Source organism: Lepidochelys kempii, chromosome 25 (genome assembly GCF_965140265.1).
Source record: "Lepidochelys kempii isolate rLepKem1 chromosome 25, rLepKem1.hap2, whole genome shotgun sequence".
NCBI classification, from domain to species: domain Eukaryota; kingdom Metazoa; phylum Chordata; order Testudines; family Cheloniidae; genus Lepidochelys; species Lepidochelys kempii.
In genome coordinates, this window is record NC_133280.1 from 10,561,815 (window position 1) to 10,584,676 (window position 22,862).

General features: G+C 47.3%; 1 protein-coding gene across 1 annotated transcript; it reads right to left on the reverse strand.

Annotated features, from left to right (window-relative positions):
* Positions 1–232: 232 nt before the first annotated feature.
* On the reverse strand, positions 233–8,065 carry TINCR (TINCR ubiquitin domain containing). The gene is made up of 2 exons (XM_073323996.1): positions 7,806–8,065; positions 233–274 (listed from the first exon to the last, which is right to left on the reverse strand). The coding sequence occupies exons 1-2, from the start codon at positions 8,063–8,065 to the stop codon at positions 271–273; spliced, it is 264 nt and encodes an 87-aa protein (XP_073180097.1). The 3' UTR covers positions 233–270.
* Between the last annotated feature and the right edge of the window lie 14,797 nt (positions 8,066–22,862).

The following is a 22,862-nucleotide window of genomic DNA, read 5'->3' on the forward strand; positions in this document are numbered from 1 at the left end:
GTCAAGAAGGTCTCCACATTATTGTCCTTTGGTGGCTCAGACCACAGGCTGCGCTGGTGAAGAAATGTTATGTGTTGCTCAGTTTGAGTTAATTATTCCCGGACACTCTGCTGGAACGTTCTGAGCTGATTACTGAACTGTCTGGGGAGCCTGCGCGTGACGAGGAACTCACCAAGAGCCAGTAATCAAGGCCAAGTGCTCTTCCAGCAGCTTCCCTTCCGCCTTCGTTACTTGCCTCATCTCTTGTTGCCTGGGCTCCGCTGCATGGCGTTATCTAAATAAGAAACAGTGTGTTCCCAGCATGGTGCAGACCCTCGGGGCTCAATCAACAGCACCTTTCACCAACATCGGGGTGGTGGAGCCAGCCCGGCTAGCGTGGGGAGAACTCAGAGGTAATCCTCACTCACAACACACACGCCTCTCTCCACCCAGCCTTCTGTCAACTGCCTAATCCTCCGTGGCAAGACCTCAAAGGGGCATGACCCCACTTCTAGCTTCTCAGACCTGCTCCCCGTTGCCACCCCGCCCCCAGCAACTAAATGCCCCCACACTGGATGCTTCTCTCTCATCACAAGAGATTTGAAACCTCCTCCCCGCCCTCCAGCTTTTCAGCCATCCTGCAGATTTCCCTCTGGAAGCCGCCATAACCCACCTCCCTCCCACTCCTCCCCTTCCCTTCCAGTATGTGCACCTGGACAACCCACCTCCCGCACCTGAGAGGAGGAAAGCAGCTTGCCTATGCCAGGGATTGGGCAGGGATAGGCAGCATGAATCCTTCTTAGCAAGACGCCCATTGCACCTCACTCTCACCAGCCACCCCGCTGCTGAATGGTTCCTACTCTCTTGATTATCTGAACTCTCTATTATCTCAATAAAATCCATGTGGTCCCCTGCCCCCTCAGGCTATTCGGATAATCATGAGTACACTATATACATAAAGACTGCCTTCAACCAAAGGGATGGGGAAGGCAAGCCCCATCCAGGCTATTGACTGGGTAATGGATTTCTGTGGGGCTATTTTTAAAGCATGTGTTATTTATCCAGTAGATGGTACCAGGCTTATTATTAAGGCTACTCCAGGTCCGCACACGTGCTAAAGATCCTACTTGGCTTTGTCTGAGCAGAGAGACTCACTGAGTGCTATTGAAGGCTTGGGACTGGGGCTTGCTGGGCAAGGGGGTGGTTCATGGCAGTCAGGAAGGAGGTAGAACCTGCACGGCCTGGCTGATGAGTGACATCTGAGGATGAAATCCATGCCTGGGCAGAGAGCAGCACAAGGTCTAGGCACCAGAGAAGTCATATTCCAGCCCTATGTTGAGGACTGCAGTGGTGCAGGGACCTAGGGCTAGCTTTCCGCACAGGAATTTCACCCATCGGCTGTTACCGCAACCTCCAGGCAGTAGTGGTGGTGGAGTATGGGGGCAGGGTATGTGCGTACGTGTGTGCGTGAACGGTGGAGGAGGGGGGGGTAGGTTGGGTGATGAATCTGTATAACTGTGGACCCACCCTCCCTGGCCAGTGTACTACACCCTCAAATCCCCCTCCAGGCTGGCATGCAGAGAGCCCTCCACTTTGGCCCAGAGAGGATACAGCACTATTGAGTTGGCACCATGGAGCAAATCTTGTGCAGTCCTCCTATGTTCAGGTCCCTCCACACCCCACAGGCCCAATCTTGCCGCTGATTCATGCAAAAAAAACACCAGATGAATTCTCTGAGCGCTCTGTGCACATGGCCACTGCAGGGTCGGTACCCCCTTGAGTTCAGCTCTGTTGGTTGCATGTGCTATAGTGCGCCGAATCCCCATTCACGGCTGGGAAAGCTGCATGGGCATATTGAGTGCATAAGATCCAACAGAGTTCTGGACCAAAAGCTGTTGCCATCTGGTGGCTTTTTGGAAATGGTGTGACAGATAGATAGAAGGGGTATATGGGGATAGATAGATAGATAGATTAGATGAGATTATATAGATAGACGGGGTGGATGGAGATAGATAGATAGATTAGATAGAACAAAGAACTCTAAAGGCAGATCTGTAGTTTGGTTCAGATATTAACTATTATTGTGATTCAGAAGGAATGCAGTATAGAAATTCAAAGCATTCCTGTTCTTCAGAGTCTGCTGCGGTGCACAGAGAGCACTTCACAGAACAGAGGATTTTGCCTTATTGTACGGTGAAAGCCTTCATATCTGCCCAGCTATCCCAGTGCAGCCTCACGGAAGTCAGGAGGGTGTAACTGAAAAGAGAATGTGGCCTGTTGCAGAGCCAGGAGGTGGAAAAGAGAGGGAGGAGAATGATGAAAAGCTTGATCATCTAGATACTTTATTTTACCAGATTCCACGAGATTCCAGGACTAAGTGGTTTGAGAGGAAATTCCTCCCTTTACAGAGAGACACCACAAGAACTATGCCCCCACTTGAACCTCACTAAACTCCTATTCTGTGAACAGAGATGCAATGCTGTCCAGTAGTAGGGACACTGACCTGGGAGTCCAGAAACTTGGATTCTCTTCTTGGTTCTGCCACTGAGCTACTGTGAGACTTCGGGGAAATCATTTCCCTTCGCTGGGCTTGTTTCCCCTTTCTCCTCCCACTCCCACCCTTGTCTGTGTAGCTCTTTAGGGACAAGGACTGTCTCTTGCCATTTTTCTACCCCTCCTAGCACAAGGAAGCCCTGATCTCAGTTGGTGCTACTATAATCCAATTAGTGAGCATGCTGGCCCTCCATTCAGGAAGATGAATTTTATTTGCCCAGCTCTGACCCTTCTGTATGTTTTGCAGGGGAGAGAGGTCATGTTGATTGAACTCCAGAATGGCTTGTTCAAACTTTTGAACACTATGGTCCAAATAAATGCTCAGTATTAGCGGCTGGGCTGAGCCCTTTTCTGCCAAGCTGCAGCCTTAAGTGAATGTTTATGGCTACGTTATAAACCCCAGAAAACAGAGGCAGGCAGTGGAAGTGCTGACTCGGCCTTCGCTAAATGCCAATGATCTACAAAAGCATTAAAAGGGGGGAGGATGAAAAATAGAGTCATTTTCACATTTTCATGTCCCACGAGCCCCTGGTGAAGGACACGCTGCACGCAGTGTCACTATTAATATTTATGGGCATGACACTGACCCACAAACCTTGGCAATCAGAGCAGCTCCACTTTGGGAATTAATATAGCTCTGCTTGGCTGGGGTCTTGGTACAGAGGAGCAGGCAGGGGATGCTGGGATGTGCAGGGAGATCTTAACAAATTAGGGACTGACCTTTGGAGGGCAGGAATCACGCCAACCAGCTTCTCAAATCCTTGGGCCTGCTGACTAGAATTGCTTTCTCTATTACCCTGGCACACCCAGAAACACTAGCCAGACCCCAGCACTGCATTTCCTCCTACCCAATGTTCCTAGGCAGACCCAGGAGCATGTTCTCTACTACCTGATGCTCCCAGGGACCCAAGCCAAAACCAGCGCTGCAGCCTGCATCACAGGGAAGTTCCCCGGTCCAGCTGCCTAGCGCTATGCTTGTATTCTCGGCTGGTTGGTTTGAGTAATACAGGGCTCTCTCAAGAATGGTTTGCAAACAAGCACCCCAGTAAAACCAGTCCCTGATTGTACACAAAACTTGGCCAAGCACTGAGTCATGAAGGCCACAACCTGACGGATACTGAATAAGAGCCAAGCCCCACACCCAGGACAATAATTACTGTTTATCCACATGTGTGAACATCACCCACAAATATCCCAGTGGGGAGTATCCCACAAATACATAGAATCATAGACTATTAGGGTTGGAGGAGACCTCAAGAGGTCATCTACTCCAACCCCCTGCTCAAAGCAAGACCAATCCCCAACTAAATCATCCCAGCCAGGGCTTTGTCAAGCCGGGCCTTAAAAACCTCTAAGGATGGAGATTCAACCACCTCCCTAGGGAACCCATTCCAGTGCTTCACCACCCTCCTAGTGAAATAGTGTTTCCTAATATCCAACTTAGACCTCCCCAACTGCAACTTGAGACCATTGCTCCTTGTTCTGTCATTTGCAACCACGGAGAACAGCCGAGCTCCATCCTCTTTGGAACCACCCGTCAGGTAGTTGAAGGCTGCTATCAAATCCCCCCTCACTCTTCTCTTCTGCAGACTAAATAACCCCAGTTCCCTCAGCCTCTCCTCGTAAGTCATCTGCCCCATTCCCCTGATCATTTTTGTTGCCCCCCACTGGACTCTCTCCAATTTGTCCACATCCCTTTTGTAGTGGGGAGGGACCAAAACTGGATGCAATACTCCAGGTGTGGCCTCACCAGTGCCAAATAGAGGGGAATAATCGCTTCCCTCGATCTGCTGGCAACGCTCCTACTAATACAGCCCAATATGCTGTTGGCCTTCTTGGCAACAGGGGCACACTGCTGACTCATATCCAGCTTCTCAGAGTGACCCATGCACCCCTTCTGAAACATACACCCCAAATACCTGGCCATTTACCATTTGTGCCAGGTTGAATCTTATTTGTGGAGGGCATTGGCAGAACCCAGTGATCCTTCATGATTGCTACGAGCTCATGCTTAGGCACCAGGGGCTACAGAGCAGAACTAGAGGACTACCAATTCCTGATGCCCCCAGGAATGTGGGTTTGTAGCAGGTGGGGTAAATAGACACTGATGACCCCCGCACGGTGCTTGCTTTGAAGCTGATCTCCAGGAGCTGGCAAATTTTGATAAAATTCAAGGGAAATAATATTATAAATCCCCCTTTTTAAAAAAACTTCTACAAATTTGAGCCATAATGTACCTAAAATAAGCACTAAGTCCTACATTTTCAGAAGTGGCCAGTGGTTTTGGATGCCCAGTTAGAGACACCACCTTAAAGGGTGAGATCCTGGCTCCATTGAAGCACTGAATGGCAAAACGTCCATTGACGTCTCTGGTGCCAGGATTTCACCCCTGATTTTCAGAAGGTAGATGGTCAGCCCTTTCTGAAAATCAGGCCTTTTTAAAGATGTCTCAGGCTGGGCACTCCAGTCACTGAGTTATGCAAAATCACTGGACGTTTTTGAAAGTTTAGGCTTAAAATTCCAAGAAAAAATAAAGATCAGAAATCAAAAAGTTCCCACCACTAGAGAAGAGGTAAGGCAGAGGAATAAAGATACTGATCCAGATTAACCTGAGTGGTCTGGGTGTGAAGCTGAATCAGCGCTTGGGGGCAGGTTGGACAATGCTGAAATCTCATGAGTTTGCCTTGGCTCGGGTAGGAAATGGCTAAAATCTTGTGAGATCAGTGTTCTCATGAGATTTCAGGGGCCTCTGAAGGAGCAAACAGGCCCATTCCGGATTGATCTCCAACCAGGTACCAAAACTTTAAGGGCAGGTGTGGCTCTGTGAATTTGAATCTCACCTACTCACACACAATTCAGTGGGGTTTGGATTCAAGGATCTGAGCTGGAGACAATGTGATTCAGCTCCATTTTGTACAGCACCTTCTCTATTGTGTGCCAAAATGCTTTACAGAATTTAGCAGAGCTGATGGTGATGGGCCAGATTCCAAAAAGATGGTGTAGTGGGGTGGTGTAAATTACACCTCTGTGTGTTCACTGGACACCCTGAGTGATCCTGGTGGAGGAAAGGTCTCTTTTCCACTGTGGTTCTCTGCTTTAACTCCTACTAGAACATAAGAGCTGCCCTAGTGAGAGCACTGAATCTAAAGCACCCAGCATGGTTGTGTCTAATCTCATTGTGCTTCCTGGCCGGTCCCGCTCACATCTCAGTGCTGGCCCTTCATGGTCTATGTCCAGCCCCATAACACACTGGAAGGTGTGTGGGGCTGCATCAACCATGCATCATTGCAGGCTTGGCACCCTGCTGACTTCCCACTGCTGAGCACCTCAGACAGATGGTGGCAGCCCAAACCTGGCCCACAGAGATAGCTAGTAAATAGGGAAGGAAGGAGCAAGTTACTACAAGGTAGAATCAAAGAACATAAGAACAGTGCTACTGGGTCAGACCAAGGGTCCATCTAGCCCAGTGTCCTGTCTGCCTACAGTGGTCAGTGCCAGGTGCCCCAGAGGGAATGAACAGAACAAGGAATCATCAAGTGATCCATCCCCTGTCGCTTATTCCCAGCTTCTGGCAAACAGAGGCTAGGGCAGGGGTGGGCAAACTTTTTGGCCCGAGGGCCACATCTGGGTGGGGAAATTGCATGCAGGGCCATGAATGTAGGGCTGGGGCAGGGGGTTGGTGTGCGGGAGGGAGTACGGGAGGTCAGGGGCAGTGTGCAGGAAGGGGCTCAGGACAAGGGGTTGGGGTGCAGGAGGGGTGCGGGGTGTATGAGGGGGCTCAGGGCAGGGGCTTGGAGCGCGGGAGGGATGCGGCGGGGGCTCAAGGCAGTGAGTTGGGGTGTGGGAGAGGGCACAGTGTGCAGGAGGGGGCTCAGGGCAGGGGGTTGGGATGTGGGGTGCAGGAGGGGTTCTGGGTGCAGGCTCCAACCCGGTCCAGCAGCATGCGGTGGGCTCAGGCAGGCTCCCTGCCTGCCCTGGCCACGTGCTGTGCCATGCCATTCCTGGAAGCAGCCAGCACCATGTCCCTGGGGGCTCTGCGTGCTGCGCTCGCCTGCGGGTACCTCCCCTGAAGCTCCCATTGGCCGCGGTTCCCCGTTCCCAGCCAATGGGAGCTACAGGGGGCCGTGCCTGCAGGCGAGGGCAGCGCAGAGCCCTCTGCTCCGCACCTCCCCAGGGGCCACAGGGACGTGGTGCTGGCTGCTTCCGGGAGCGGCACGGGGCCCGCAGCGCCATGGGGGTGGCAATCCCACAGGCCAGATCCAGCCCTCAGGCCGTAGTTTGCCCACCCGGGACTAGGGACCCCATTCCTGTCCATCCTGGCTAATAGCCATTGATGGACCTATCCTCCATTAATTTATCTAGTCCTTTTTTGAACCCTGTTATGGTCTTGGCCTTCACAACATCCTCTGGCAAGGAGTTCCACAGGTTGACTGTGCGTTGTGTGAAGAAATACTTCCTTTTGTTTGTTTTAAACTTGCTGCCTGTTAATTTCATTTGGTTCTTGTGTTATGAGAAGTAGTAAACAACACTTCCTTATCTACTTTCTCCACACCAGTCATGATTTTATAGACCTCAATCATATCTCCCCTGAGCCGTCTCTTTTCCAAGCTGAAAAGTCCCAGTCTTATTAATCTCGCCTCAAACGGAAGCCGTTCTAGACCCCTAATCATTTTTGTTGCTCTTTTCTGAACCTTTTCCAATTCCAATATATCTGTTTTGAGATAGGGCGCAGTATTCAAGATGTGGGTGCACCATGGATTTATATAGAGGCAACATGATATTTTCTGTCTTATTATCTATCCCTTTCTTAATGAGTCCCAGCATTCTGTTCACTTTTGTGATGGTCGCTGCCCATTGAGTGGATGTTTTCCACTGAAGCTGGAAGGAGATGCAGCATTTCCTTGCTCTGCAAAACTCCCTTAGCCCAGCACATTTTAATAGGATTCAAGAAGGTCTGTCTTTGCTCTCCTCTATTTAGAAGTTGACTGAGTGGTCAGGAATGGCAGAACCAGCTGGGGACAGGGATTGGTTAGATCAAGAAGAATTTTTTTCCTTCCTACCCTCCCCCCATCCCCTGCTTTAAGCATAGAGCATGAGATTTTCAAAGAAGACTAAGGGAATTAGGCACCGATATGCCCACTGAAAGTCAGTGGAAGCTGAGTACCTAGGCCCTTTGCAAATCCCAGAGTTCCAACCAAGAATCAGTTGAGCATCCCCTTTCTCCCCCATCCCCGAGTTCATCTCCCTGGAACAGTGATGATCTCCCCCCATACCTCTTGTGGCTGACGAGAAGCAGGACGGAGCCATTCTGGATTTTGGCCTCCTTGACAGTCTCCTCCTCCCCAAGCTGCCTGGCGTTGTAGTAAAAAGTCTTCTTCCAGGATGTGATGCCCTCTCGCACCAGGTGAGCCCGCAGGTCCATCACCTTGTCTGTGGGCTTGACAGTGAGGGGCATCAGCAGGTCCTCATCGGCCAGGTGCACCTTGATGTGGTACCTCTTCCAGCGGGAAAGGCTCCTTCGCAGGGTCTCCATCCTCTCGGGCCTGGCAGGCTGGCCAGCGCAGCACTGAGGGGCATCCAGGTGTGTTGGTGAAGGCAGAGACGTGGCGCCGAATGAGCTTCCTGCAGTGAACACCCTACACCTCTTGCCAAACCTGTTCCTCCCAGCTGCTACACTGTGTGCTTTCACATTCCAGGGAAGAGCTCATCTCAGGGACTGGCTTCCACAGACACATCCCCTTGCTGGCTGGGGAATATGTGTAGGAGTGATTTCCCGCCCTGCAAATGCCATAACAATTATAATTATATTTGCAAAGCGCAAAGGCTCCCAAAGCACTCCAAAGACTGATATTTAAAGACCATGGATGGGTGGGTGCATTAAAGAGCTGGAGAGCTTCAGTAAGATCCCTTCCACTAGTACTAAAATGCAGCCGCTTCTGAGGTGGAACCCGGCAACTGGTTAACAGTCACATTGCACCACACCATGTCAGTTTAAATCAGGAAAAGAGAAACACTCCCTCCAATGGAGATTAGATAGGCAGAGTGTGTAATTAGACATGCGGAAATTTGGGCAGGACTTCAAAGCTAATCAATACCTCCTCCCAGGTGAAAAGTGCAACGGAATCTATAACAACCGCAATGTTCTTTGTTTTACATCTCAGCTGAGACACTGTACATTGAATAAACGACATTCACCAGGTGCACAGGCTGTTTGTCATCCCCTGCTCCTAAGGCCACCGTGTAGACTCAGCAAGCTAGTTAATCAGCACTACTTCCTGTTCCTGGAGGATGTTCCGTCTGAGTAATGATCTCCCTAAGTCCTCTTAGCACGGGAGAAACGACAGCATCACAAGGCTGCAGAAAAAAATGCGCACGAGCACTGCAACCAGCCTAGAGACCTAAACCAGAGAAGGGGGGAAATTTGCTGCCAAAACTTTTTTTTTTTTCTTGGGCAGAAAAATGCACATTTGGTGACATCAAAACATTTGGCAAATTCGTGTGAGTTTCACCAGATGCTCAAATACATTTGTTAGTCTCTAAGGTGCCACAAATTCCTGTTCTCTTCACCAGATTGTTTCCAGTTAAAAAAAAAAATACTGAAAAAAAATCCAAACAAATGGAAACATTTCGATATTTTCGGTTCAAAATGACTTACCGAATTACTGGCAAATTGAAAAATCCATTATTCATACAGCTCTAATCTAAATACCAGTGGTAACAAACTGTCCCCTTCTAAATCTAAATATACCACTGTGACAGAAGACGTCATCAGCTATAGGAGTCATTTATAATTGACTGATCATCAGGGCAGTTGGTGGCAGATGTGGAAGAGAATACTTTAGAGCAAAGATCAGCTAGATGAGGAAGTCGTGTTTTTTCAAAAAGATCACGTCAAGATCTTATCTTGTACGCAATTTCCTGCAGCCATATTACATGAATTAATTCCCTGTGGCCATTCTTTTGTACCCGGAATAGTGTCTTTTGACCAAAGTACTGCAAGCCATTTGTCTTCAAAGACTTTGCTTTATTATACACCGCCAAATTCTGAAAGGAGTTTGGCTCCCGGTTATACTTCTAAATGAACTGGCCAGATTTTCAGATATGGTGAGCATCCAGCAGCTCCCATTGAGAACAATGGAGAATCCCAACTCCACCCCCCCCCCGCAGCCCGTTAAGAACAATGGAGAATCACCCCCACCATCCCCACTGAAGACAACGGAAGTTGCTGGATGCTGAGCACTTTTGCAAATCTGGCCAATATAATTCAGGGATTATGGTTTGATGGGAGCCAGGACGCCTGGGTCCTATTGACAGCTGTGCTACTGACTCACTGTGTATGTGTGGGTAAGTCACAGCAAGCTCTGTGCCTCAGCTTCCCCTTTTGTAAAATGGGGGTAACGAAAACCTACCTGGGAGGTGGGTGGCTATTATGAGCCCCTCAGATCAAATACTAACGCACTTTTCACTGCAGTAGCATCTTCCACTGGAGGGTTTCAAAGTGTTTACAAAAAGAAAAGGAGTACTTGTGGCACCTTAGAGACTAACCGATGAAGTGAGCTGTAGCTCACGAAAGCTCATGCTCAAATAAATTGATTAGTCTCTAAGGTGCCACAAGTCCTCCTGTTCTTTTTGCGAATACAGACTAACACGGCTGCTACTCTGAAAAGTGTTTACAAACATCATAAGCTCGGCAACTGCTCCAAAGGCAGGTCCTCAAGTAAAGTCAGCATAAGAGCACCATGTTACAAAAGGGGAAACTGAGGCACAGAGTGATGAAAGCCAGCTTTTCTAATTTGGGTGCCTAAAGCTAGGCCGCTAACATCTCATCTTGGCACCAGAACTAGGGGTCCAGAAGTCAATAGGAGCTGCTGGTGCTCAGCCGTTCTGAAAATAACCCCCCTGACTTAACAGCCAAAATATGGATCTAGGGGGTAAAATTCACACACACACCCCCGAGCAGAGGGTCTGGTGCATCGCCTCTGTAATGGATGAATTCCACTCCAAGGGCCAAGTTCATCCTTGGTATAAAGCCATACACTTAGCTTGAGTCAGGATTGATCCGTTTCCCACTGATGTCAAAGGACAGCCTCTCATTGACACAGATCAGAGCTGAATCACTCCCTATACACCACCAAGTCTGCACATGTGGCCAGCACTACTTGCCCAGGGGGTGCCAGGGGAAGTACAAAGCACTCTCATTTCAAAGGAGCCCGTCTGCTGTCAGCCCCTTCAGCTGATTCATTCTTCTAGCCTACGTGTCAGCCTGACAACTGACAAATACCTTTCAGACAGCTCCTGTTTATTTTTAGAGCTGCTCTTTCCAATCGGTCCTCGGATGTGTATCATTAAATAGAGAGGGAAAGATCGCAGCAGAAGGAAAACACTCAGATCTAGCTGCTGGGGTTTATTTATTTTCACCTGCAAGAAGTTTGCAAACTTCTTCGGGCTCTTCCACCAGCCCCTGCTATAGAGGGTTTAATTTGGGGGAAAGGGCCAACATCCCAGCCTGTGGAAGCAGAGTGTGTGGCAGAGAAGGTGGGTGATGAAATATTTAAGCTCGGCAGCCCACACTGGGCCATGTGAATGTCTAATGCCAGTTCCAATTAATTTTGAATTTTTCATTAAGCCATTATTAAAAGCAGAAGGACAGCAGAAATAAGGGGAATTGACTTGGGCAGTATATTAATTACCTTAGTTTTGCCTGAGGATGTTTTATTATCTGTCAAAGGTAATTATTTCACAAGCTCCTGGTGGTTTGTTGGCTAAACAGAGGCACAGGATAAAGTTCTATGCTCTTCCCTCAAAGTTATTTTAATCTTCCTCCTCCGCTCATCCTGCTCGGGTCATGTGTCCAGCCTGTCATATCTGTCTGGAGGACAAGACAGGGAGTCAGAGTTCTGTGCCTGTGTGATAATACATAACCCCAGCGTTATTTACAAATCAAATCAAACCTTATTGACGTAAACTTTTTCCCATATCGAAGGCAAATAGAAGACGCACAAACTTCCAGAGAAACACACATTAGGAAAACAAGAAAAGCAATTTAAAAGCAGGTGGGCTATGAAATGCAATATATTTTTTAAATGAAACAAAACATCAATATTTTTAAAAGTCAGGCAAGTCTCCTTGCTCCTGAAAGGGACTCATGCTCCTCTGTCATCATTTACAAAATGCCTAAAAAGAAAAATTCCCCTGTGATTTGCAACTTCAATCACTGTAAAGAGTTCGGCCCAGTTCTTCTATAAAGGAATGGACAAAGTACGCTCAGCAATTAAATGTATTTCGGACCTATCCAGAGCATGGGGAAGCCAGCAGCAAAACACCTGAGTATCAGTAAAACTGCAGCATATGACTGGTTAAAAAGCAAATGGCCATATTCTCTGCTTTGTTATGGTGGTGTAAATCCAGAGTAACTCCATCAGCTTCAGTGGAATTATGCCAGATTTACACCCGTGTAACATAAAAGCAGCTTTTAGCCACACCAAGTACTTACCTTGTCATCATTTAGAGTGAAATTCACCCCTATGCAGAGGGCAAGCGCAAGGACCATTAACATCCCACTCAGACCCGTAGGGCTCGCTACGGTTTAAGTGTGTCTTAAAGGGTGGCTAAACCTGGTGCTGGATCCTTACACCAGTGTGAAATTCACCCTCAGAAATTATACAAGAACCTAGGAGTCATTGTCCAGCAAGGCAAGGATAACTCTGTCATCAGTGCCCAGAAAAACAAGAAGCTGCATGATATCCCAGTGATGCAACACTCTCCATAGAAGCAGTGATGGGGGAGGGAGAGGAATCCCTACCTGACCCATGAAGAGATCAGCCCTGAAGCATGAGATCATAAGCATACCTATGATGAGATATACAGGAATACCATATATATAAATATCACACTGGATGACAAGAGCTTGGGACAAATGCAACCTCAGGCAGCTTAAATGAAAGCAGGGCCTGGCCCCTCTGATAGCAGAATTGGTCCCATTGTACAAAATAATGCAATAATGAATGCATGTAACTGAAAGCAAAAATTATGTCTGTATCACATAAATCAGTGACATAAACACTCATATACAAGTAACAAAAGGGCATAGGTAACTCTACAGTAAAAGGTTTCAGAGTGGTAGTTAGTCTGTATCAGCAAAAAGATCGAGGATTCCTTTTGGCACCTTAGAGACTAACAAATTTATTTGGGCATAAGCTTTCATGGGCTAAAACCCACTTCATCGGATGCATGCAGCGGAAAATACAGTAGGAAGATATATATACACAGAGAACATGAAAAAATGGGTGTTACCATACCAACTCTAACGAGACTAATCAATTAAGGTGGGCTATCATCAGCGAGAGAAAAAAAACTTTTGTATTGATAATCAGGATGGCCCATTTCCTTGACAAGAAGGTGTGAGTAACAGTAGGGGAAAAATTAGCAGGGGGAAACAATTTTTACTTTGTGTAATGACCCATCCACTCCCAGTCTCTATTCAAGCCTAATTTAATGGTGTCCAGTTTGCAAATTAATTCCAATTCAGCAGTCTCTCGTTGGAGTCTGTTTCTGAAGTGTTTTTGTTGGAGTATTGAGATTTTTAGGTCTGTAATTGAGTGACGAGGGAGGTTGGAGTGTTCTCCGACTGGTTTTTGAACGTTATAATTCTTGATGTCTGATTTGTGTCCATTTATTCTTTTACGTAGAGATTGTCTAGTTTGACCAATGTACATGGCAGAGGGGCATTGCTGGCACATGATGGCATATATCACATTGGTAGATGTGCAGGTTAACAAATCTCTGATGGTGTGGCTGATGTGACTAGGTCCTATTATGGTGTCCCCTAAATAGATGTGTAGACACAGTTGGCAACGGGCTTTGTTGCAAAGATAGGTTCCTGGGTTAGTGTTTTTGTTGTGTGGTGTGTGGTTGCTGGTGAGTATTTGCTTCAGATTGGGGGGCTGTCTGTAAGCAAGATCCTGTCTCCCAAGATCTGTGAGAGTGAGGGATCGTCCTTCAGGATAGGTTGTAGATTCTTGATGATGCGCTGGAGAGGTTTTAGTTGGGGGCTGAAGGTGATGGCTAGTGGCATTGCGTTATTATCTTTGTTGGGCCTGTCCTGTAGTAGGTGACTTCTGGGTACTCTTCTGGCTCTGTCAATCTGTTTCTTCAATTCAGCAGGTGGGTATTGTAGTTGTAAGAACGCTTGATAGAGATCTTGTAGGTGTTTGTCTCCGAGGGATTGGAGCAAATGCAGTTGTATCTTAGAGCTTGGCTGTAGACAATGGATCGTGTGGTGTGGTCTGGATGGAAGCTGGAGGCATGTAGGTAGGAATAGCGGTCAGTAGGTTTCTGGTATAGGGTGGTGTTTATGTGACCATCGCTTCTTAGCACCATAGTGTCCAGGAAGTGGATCTCTTGTGTGGACTGGTCCAGGCTGAGGTTGATGGTGGGATGGAAATTGTTGAAATCATGGTGGAATTCCTCAAGGGCTTCTTTTCCATGGGTCCAGACAATGAAGTTGTCATCAATGTAGCGCAAGTAGAGCAGGGACCTTAGAGGACGAGAACTGCGGAAGTGTTGTTCTAAGTCAGCTGTAAAAATGTTGGCATACTGTGGGGCCCTGCGGGTTCCCATAGCAGTGCCGCTGATGTGAAGAACGTTGTACTTCTACAGAGCTTTTACATATGAACATTTAAACGTGCTTAACAAAGGCAGCCGAGAGAAATGCTGTAGCCTGTGTGCATGACAGGCCAGGCTGACCCATCATTGTGGTCTCTTCTGGTCTTAGAATCTGTAAAACTATTAATCCCACTCTTCAACCCCATCCTTCAGGGGTCATGGGGAGGATAGGGTTGCCTGCATTGCCCTCAGCGGGCTCATCACACTTGGAGCTCTGCATTAAGACAATATGTATAATGAAATGTCATGCTTCAGGGCTTCAGCCAGTCACCTGTAGGGGTCAGGAAGGAATTTATTTCCACCCCAAAGCATCAGAGATTAGCCACATCTGGAAATGGGACATAGGACGGGCTGGACACATGCTCTGGAGGTGGTACAAAGAATCCCCTTTCTTAGATGCTTGGGCTGGTGGGTCTTGCTCACATGCTCAGGGTCTAAGTGATCACCAGATTTGCGGTCAGGAGAGAATTTCCCACCAGGATAGATTGGCAGGGGCCATGGGAGGATTTCACCTTCATCTACAGCATGGGGAGTGGACCGCCTGCTGGGATCATTTAGGTATATCCAACCTAACCAATTCTCAGCCATTGCAAGGGCCTCAGGCCCTGGTGGCACCGTTGTCTCTCCTGATCTTTGCCTGTGGTACACTACAGGGTAATTTCCTGAAGACCAAAATATTTCAGTCTAACTAAAGTAATTGAGCTCAATATAGGGGATGTGTGTGAAATGTAATGGCCTGTGGTATACAGGAGGTCAGACTAGCTGACCTAATGCTCCCTTCTGTCCTTAAACTCTGTGAAATGGGTCATAGGTCCTATCTGGCGAACAGCTAACAGAGATTTTACTTTAGCTCAATGGGTGGGGACTGCGCTTTGGGGCAGGAAGTTCTGAATGGAGCATAATGACAAATACGAAATCAGGGGATGTATTGACTTTAACAGGGTTCAAAAAAGAACTAGATATGTTCATGGAGGATAGGGCCATCGATGGTTATTAGCCAGGATGGGCAGGAATGGTGTCCCTAGCCTCTGTTTGCCAGGAGCTGGGAATGGGTGACAGGGGATGGATCACTTGGTGATTACCTATTCTGTTCATTCTCTTTGGGGCACTTGGCATTGGCCCCTGTCAGTAGACAGGACACTGGGCTAGAAGGACCATTGGTCTCACTCAGTATGGCCGTTCTTATGTTTTTATAAGTATGAGCCACATTTTACATAGGGGAAACTGAGGCATGGATCAGTGAAAGTAACTGGCCCGAAGTCACTGGCAGAGTGAGGCATAGGGTCCAAGTAGCCTACTTGCTTCTCTTGCCAGAGCAGTAGATTCAGTTACGTAACATGTACAATGACAATGTTCAATTGTTAGCCTAAAAGAGAATAAGCATTGTCCTTATAACCACTGCATTTTTACTGCACACCTCCAAGCCAGGGTTAATGCTGCAGCTTATTAATTATTATCACTTTGTACATCTATATCGTCATCTACTTCTTTGATTCCCTGCCATCAGCTCAGCAGTGACGGGCATAACAGGGCAGGGAAAGAAGAGGAGCCAGGGGAACAAATACAATAGCAATAATAATCCCTAGCCTTTATCCAGTGCTTTTTCCTCAGTAGATCTCAAAGCATTTTACAAAGGAGGTCAGGATCATTATCCCCATAATAGATGGGCACAATTCTTAGCTTTTCAGAAGCTGTGATCACAATTCGCCACCTGCCAGGCTGTTTTCCAGCTGCCGTTTTCTTATTCTAGTATGACGTAAGAGCCAAGATGTTGCTGTGGAGGGCAATGAGCTTTCTTGCTTTTTGGACAGAGACCCACATCTGGGAAAGTCCAGCAAAATCATTCAACTTTTCCAACAGAGCCACTTAGTCCATCATTGGGGAGGCTTGTCTGATTCCCAGAGCTTTGTAATCTCATGTCTTGCAGTCAATAAAACTGAACGGTACTGATTTTCCCCAGTGTTTGCTGCATGTGATTTCATGGCTGGGAGCAGGCAGACAGCAGGGGATGAAGATTCCCTTATTTGAGATTCGATTGCCCTTATCTTGCTCTGCATAACTACAAATGTTATTATCGACCCCAAAATTCTCCAGCCCTTCTTTAAATCAGGTCCCAGCATTTGATTTGCTGACCTGTGCCTCCAGTCAATGCCATAGCCAACAGCACTCCATGGGAAGATGCTCTTCCCTTTATTTCATCTAAAATGTAACCTGCCAGCTAGTTCATCAAATGCCCCAATCTCCTGTGCTATGGGACAGCATAAATAATCATTATGAGTGTTACAGTAGCAACCAGAGACCCCCCAGCTAGGATCAGAGCCAGATTGTGCCAGGGGGTTTACACACAAACAGGAAGGTGCCTTCCCCAAACAGTTTACAAACTCAGTGACAGACCTTGTTTTGTACAGTGTAATACTCTCCTGGGACAGGGATCTGTTCATTTATTAAATAAGCAGTCCCACTGTGTATTAGGGTTCCATTTATAAATATAAAGGACTAATAAATTATTAATATTTTAATTAATGGTTAATCAACTAGATAGATTGTTAGAGCCCAACGGAGTTAATAAACTGCTGATAAGCATGGCTTATAGCCATCTATAATGTCTTCTACACATGTGCTTAAACCATGAAAAATGTCAAGCTTTCAGAATTTTGCTCCATCCCAAATCAGGATGAAAAGCCAAAATCTTGAAATTTTTCATGAACCAAAAATCCAGAAATTTTTTTTACGTCAATTGAAATGTTTCATTTCAATAAATTTGAAACGTTTTGTTCAGATCTAAAATATTCTTATTTAAAAAACACTAATGGAAAATAACGCACATTTCTAAATGAAATTGTGAGCTGAAAAATAGAAACATTTCATTCCAAAAATGTCAAAACAGGACAGTTTCAATTTTTTTTTTAAACAAAAACATTCATCAGAACCAACATGCTCCCGTGCAAAGTTTTGATCTGGCAAATTGGCATTTTCTGATGAAAAATGTTTTGTTGAAAAATTCCCAACCGACTCTATTTCTAACCAACTAGAACATACACCGCTCATGTATGTAACATGCTTATAATTGCTATTAATCACTTCTTAAAACTTTATAAATCATTAATAAATGGAACCTGAATATAAAGTGGAACTGAATACTCTCCTGTGGGAATAGGTGGATTTCCCATTGCTTAGGACATTTCAGACCCGGAAAGGTAAGAATACGAGGAAATATACCACACAGATCGACACGATGTGCTGCAATCGACACGATGTGCTCATTGTAACTTCTATGAGAGAAGCAGATAACTATGGAAGGGTAAAGGCTAAAAGTCCCTAGTTATGCTATAACGCTGCCAAGCTAGTATGGATTTGTAGAATGCTTGTGCCCTAGGGCCACATCACCTTACTCTACTTTACTAATCCACAGTGCACCATCCTTGACCAGTGCATATGGAAAGCTCCCCTTTGCCCTGCTCCAAACAGGCAAGCGATCAAGAGCTCTCCGTCCCCATCAAAAAAATATAGCACTCACAAAAAAGGGGCCTGATGCTGATCTCATTCACCCTGGTGCTGATCAGAACTAGTTTTGCAGAAGCTAGTGGAGTTAACAACCAAGGTGAACCCCAGCATGAGATCAGAATCAGGCTCTGAAAGTCCTCACAACTTCCTTGGCCTGCTGCCTGGCATCAATATTGCATTGACGGGAGTTTGGGGAAATTGCATGGTGTGGGACTGAATTTAAAACTAACAGCAGCAAAGGCGCGCGCACACACTCTCTCTCTCTCAGCTCCAGCTTTGAAAGAGCAAACTATCCTGGTTTCTGTGCACAGAGGACACCTGCAAGTTTACAGAGCAAGAGTTAGAGGTTACTTGGTGGAATTTTCTGGTGTAGGGGGGAAAAAAGAAACAACCCGCATGTTAAATGATCTAGTCAAGTGCGGACAGCAGGAAAGCTGAAAAATGGATCAGGGGGAAAGTATTTTCCTGTGGTTATTTGTTGCCGCGGTTCTTTATAACTCCCCGGATGGGAGATTCATGAGCCTGAGACAGAACCCTCACGCTCTCTGGCTCAGCCGGTGGCAGCGACATGACTCACAGGCTGCCAAGCGTGGGGGCAGCTGAAAAACAAGCGAAATTGCAAAACGTCTTGCAGAAACGCCAGAAATAGAGACAAACGGCTCATCGCTGGAGAGTCTTGAAAATAACCTCCATGCCTGGAAGTAACCCCAGGTGGGGAAGAAAGCAGCTCCCTCACCCCAGGGCCGGGAGAGTTTCTAGCATCCTGGGGTAGAAGGTTAAGGCAGTGCATTTCATCCGCAGGCAAAGCGGATTCAGAGATGCGTTGGTCTTAAAAGGTGAAGTGGGTAGAAATAAAGCATTTGAGGCTCTTCCAGCTATTCCAATAGCCGCAAAATGGTAACCCAACAATCCTGCGGCACAGGGAGGCAGCGGATTTGTTGATCTGTGCTGCCATCCGGTGGCCAGAAAGGAGCCAAGCAGACGTGCAGCCAATCCCAGAAATTAAGAGCTGCAGCAGGTTCATGTACTCTAACCAGGGAAAGCTCGCTCCCTATAGTACTTCTTCCGGTGTTTTAAGACCTGATCCAAAGCCCATTGGAGTTAATGGAAACAGTCCTGTTGCCAGAAAGGAAGGATTTGAGCATTTGACTGGGAATTGGGAGAGTTGGGTTCAATCCCCATATGCCGTGCCCCCCCGCTTTTCCTGCATGATGCATCCTTTCGGACCCTACATACTTTTGAGGGCCTGGGCCTTCGTCTCTCTGTGTGTCTGTCCCCTACCTGTAGAGTGCCAGAGTAGCTCTTCCCTAAGAGTGCGAAGTACTCAGAGGGTGGGTCCCTACGCTGCAATAAAAGACCCACAGCTGGCCCTGGGTCAACCAACTCTGGCTCGCAGGGCTTGGGCTGTGGAGCTATAAAATTGCAGTGTAGATATTCAGGCTTGGGCTGGAGACTGGGGTCTGAGACCTCCCCCCTTCTTCTCCCCCCGCCCCAGAACCCAGGTTCCAGTTTGAGCCCAAACATCTACGCCGCAAATTTATAGCCCTGCAGCCCAAACCCTCCAAACGGGAATAGGCTGATCTGAGCCAGCCACAGTGGTGCTGCAGTATACAACTGCGCTTTTATCACAGGGCAGACCTACACACAGAGTACGGGAATAGAGGCCCTGTAAGTACCATAGATCGATAGGAACAGAGACAGCTAGCTGGTCTAAAGCCCCAGGGAACTTCCCTTGGGAGGTTTTACCCCGCAGACTAGACAAGCTGGCTGTCGAGAGGTTTCCTCTGATATTCAACCTAATTTCATCCCATTCCTCCTTGGCGGATTCCCCCTCCCCTTGTTGCAGCCCCAAGAAACCGTATCCCTTCTTGCTGTAAGCACAATAGGCAGCAGTCTGGTCATATCATTTGGAGCCACTGAGAATCTCATTATTTATATTACAAGTAGCGCCCAGAGACCTCAACCAAGATCACATCCCAATTGTGCTAGGGGATGTACAGACACCTAGGAGGAGATTACCCTTGCTGCCAAAGATTTCACAGTCTGAAGGTATAAGACAGCAAATGGAAGGATTGTTACAGAAGGTGATGTTGAAGCACAGAGAGATTAAATGACTCACCCAAGATCAGACAGGGAGTCTGTGGCAGAGCCAGGAATTGAACCCTGACTCCTGAGACCCAGTCCCTCAACCCCAAACTAATCTTTCCTCTCTGAGCCAAAGCAAGGGGCTAAATTCTCTGCACTTTACACCGCCTCCTGCTAAAGTAAATCATTCCAGGGACTCCAGCAGCGGAAAGCCCAGTGGGGAGGGCGGAAAGAGACTGCAACAGTAACAGGGCTGCCACAACCTCCTACAGGCAGGGCTGACTACTAGAGGTTGCCTGAGCAGGGTATCACATTCCTTAGAGGCCTCATTTAGCAGGAGCCCAGTAAAGTCCCCAATGGAAACCACAGTTAAATCTCAAGGGAGGATGGTGGTGGAAACACCACATGCCCTTGCCCTAAAGGTATGTGTCCCCATCTTACTTATGATGTAAGCGGCATCACTGATGCAGAGGATGGCACCAGCCCAGTGAGGATAAGGACAGCCAAAGTCCTAGATAAATAAGCTGATTGAGTCACGCCTGGCAAGCCTTTCCTCTCTGCATACAGCAAAGCCTGCACTATTAGCCAGGAGCATCGGTATGTGTGTGGGATGGGATTCGCTTCGCTCTGAAGCATCAGATGTTGGCACTCGGAGACTGGTTGCCTGACCAGATGGTCCTCTCCGAAGATAAGACCGTGGGATTGACCACGTCAGGCCCTTTGAAACATCAGCACGGTGGCCCAAAGGGTCAGGATCTCAGGGCCCTATTCAGAGGTGCTGAGATATTTCTGCTGGCTCACCAGGCGAATCCCATTAGCTCCAGCCCAGGAGTATATATAATAAATGGCTTGAACCAGGCACAGCAAGAGAGGAGGTCTAGCAGGGAGAAACCTAGGGACAAGCCAAGCCTGGATTTTAGAGGATGAAGGTTTTATGCTTTTGTTGTTTTCAATGGAACACAGCGGAAGCCCAGGATTAGGAGAGTTTGATGCTGGGATGTGTGAGCATACATGAGAAAGAGAGAGAGTCTTTGAGATCTACTGATGAGCTGCATCATATACAACTAGCTGTTCTCATACTTGGGGAATTCTTGTCTTTGTCTCCCTCTAATGGCTAGTACAGATAAAATATTTTTGATTGCTGCTGCCTCATTATTAGACCATGTCTTTTAGTTGGCGCAACAGAGGCTCATTCAGTTCTGAAGGTCTTGGGTTCAAATCTGTTTACTCCACTGGGGTCAGTTACACGGATTCATGCTATTTTGGGAGCAGGTTTAAGTGCTCAGCTACTCGTGGGCTGATTTTCAAGTGTGTTAAACACATGGCCCGAGTTTCCAACCAATTCAGCACCTTTGAAAACCAGGCCTTTGCACTGTGAAACGGTTCTCAGGAGCCTGAAGACTGGGATTTGTTAGGTCAGGAAGAGACAAACACACCAGACCATGAATGAAGAAGTCATACAATTAAAATTCTCCAATTCCACTGATTGCAAGCCAGAGAGCATATATATTTGTGAACAAAAGCTACATATAGTGACAGAGTAACAGCCGTGTTAGTCTGTATTCGCAAAAAGAAAAGGAGGACTTGTGACACCTTAGAGACTAACCAATTTATTTGAGCATAAGCTTTCGTGAGCTACTCCTTTTTTTACATACAGTGAGAGTTCAGGAAACAGCAGGACACACCCATCCATCCAAAACCTTAGAAGCATGGAAATAAGGGGAAAGCATGGGCAGCATTTGAGCCAGCTAGCCACACAGCCCTGCCCCTTCAGACAGAGGCCCTGTGCCTACCACCCCCCCTCGTCTACCAGAGCTCTGAGGCCCCCATCCCGTAGCCAGAGGAATCCCGGCCGAACCATCCCAGGCCGCTGGCACCAGTACCAGGTCACCCGCGAACCCCAGTGCTGACCCCAGCACCAGGTCACTGGCAGGCCCCAGCTGCTTGCTGGCTTCTGACTGGAGCTGAGCCCCCACTGGCTTCAGGGGAGAGAGAGGAGCATGAGGCGGTGCCAGGACCTGGCCTATTATACGTGCCTCCCATGGGGGAAAAGGTTTATGCATTCCTTTCCACCTTCATATTTCTTACAATACTGTGGAGAACAAACTCCAGTGCTTCATTTCCATCTTCAACAGGTATCCAAAAGCAATACTTACCCCCGTGTCATCCCACTCACACTCTGATGCTCTATGTTGGGACCTGCTATGCTTTTTATCACCGATATCCACAGATCAGCACATCTGACTGTCACACATTCCATGCGCTGGGGCAGTTACTCGGCCTTAATACTGCTAAGGTTTTGTGTTAGAGGGCAAGCGATGAAGCTGGTCATGGAGTGTGTGTATCGTTTTTGTGTATCTGTTGCCATTATAGCGAAAAAGTTACCAAACACTCCTGATGCCAAAGTGATGCTTTAGGACTGAGCGTATGAGAAGCAGCAATACGATCAAAGGAGAGCGTCCCAGAGCGCGTTAGATTTCTTGTGACTACAATGGTGGCTGTGCTTGTGTACAGTCAGCAAGGAAACAAACGCCTTCGGGTAGAGAGCATTGTGCACCATCTTCCAGATGAAATGAAACAGATGCCCTGCCTACTCGTGGTTAAAGGAATCGGGGGTATTTTTGTAAGAGCAGGAGTTATTCTTTACTTCGCCTAAAGAAGCTATAGTGTACTGTACCAATACATCGCACTCTCACGTATACACAACGCAAACAATTCCTTGTGCTTTCAGAGGAATGGTTACTTTGCAGTGGAGATTTAAGTAAATGACTTAACAGGGTTCAAAAAAGAACTAGATAAGTTCATGGAGGATAGGTCCATCAGAGGCAGGATGGGCAGGGATTGTGTCTGTTTGCCAGAAGCTGGGAATGGGTGACAGAGGATGGATCGCTTGATTGCCTGTTCTGTTCTTTCCCTCTGGGGCACCTGGCGTTGGCCACTGTCCGAAGACAGGATACTGGGCTAGCTGGACCTTTGGGCTGACCCAGTATGGCTGCTCTTATGTACTTAAATTCACATTTTTTTATACTTCTCTTGTGATACAGAATGGCCGAAGACCATGAAAACAAAGAAGAGCG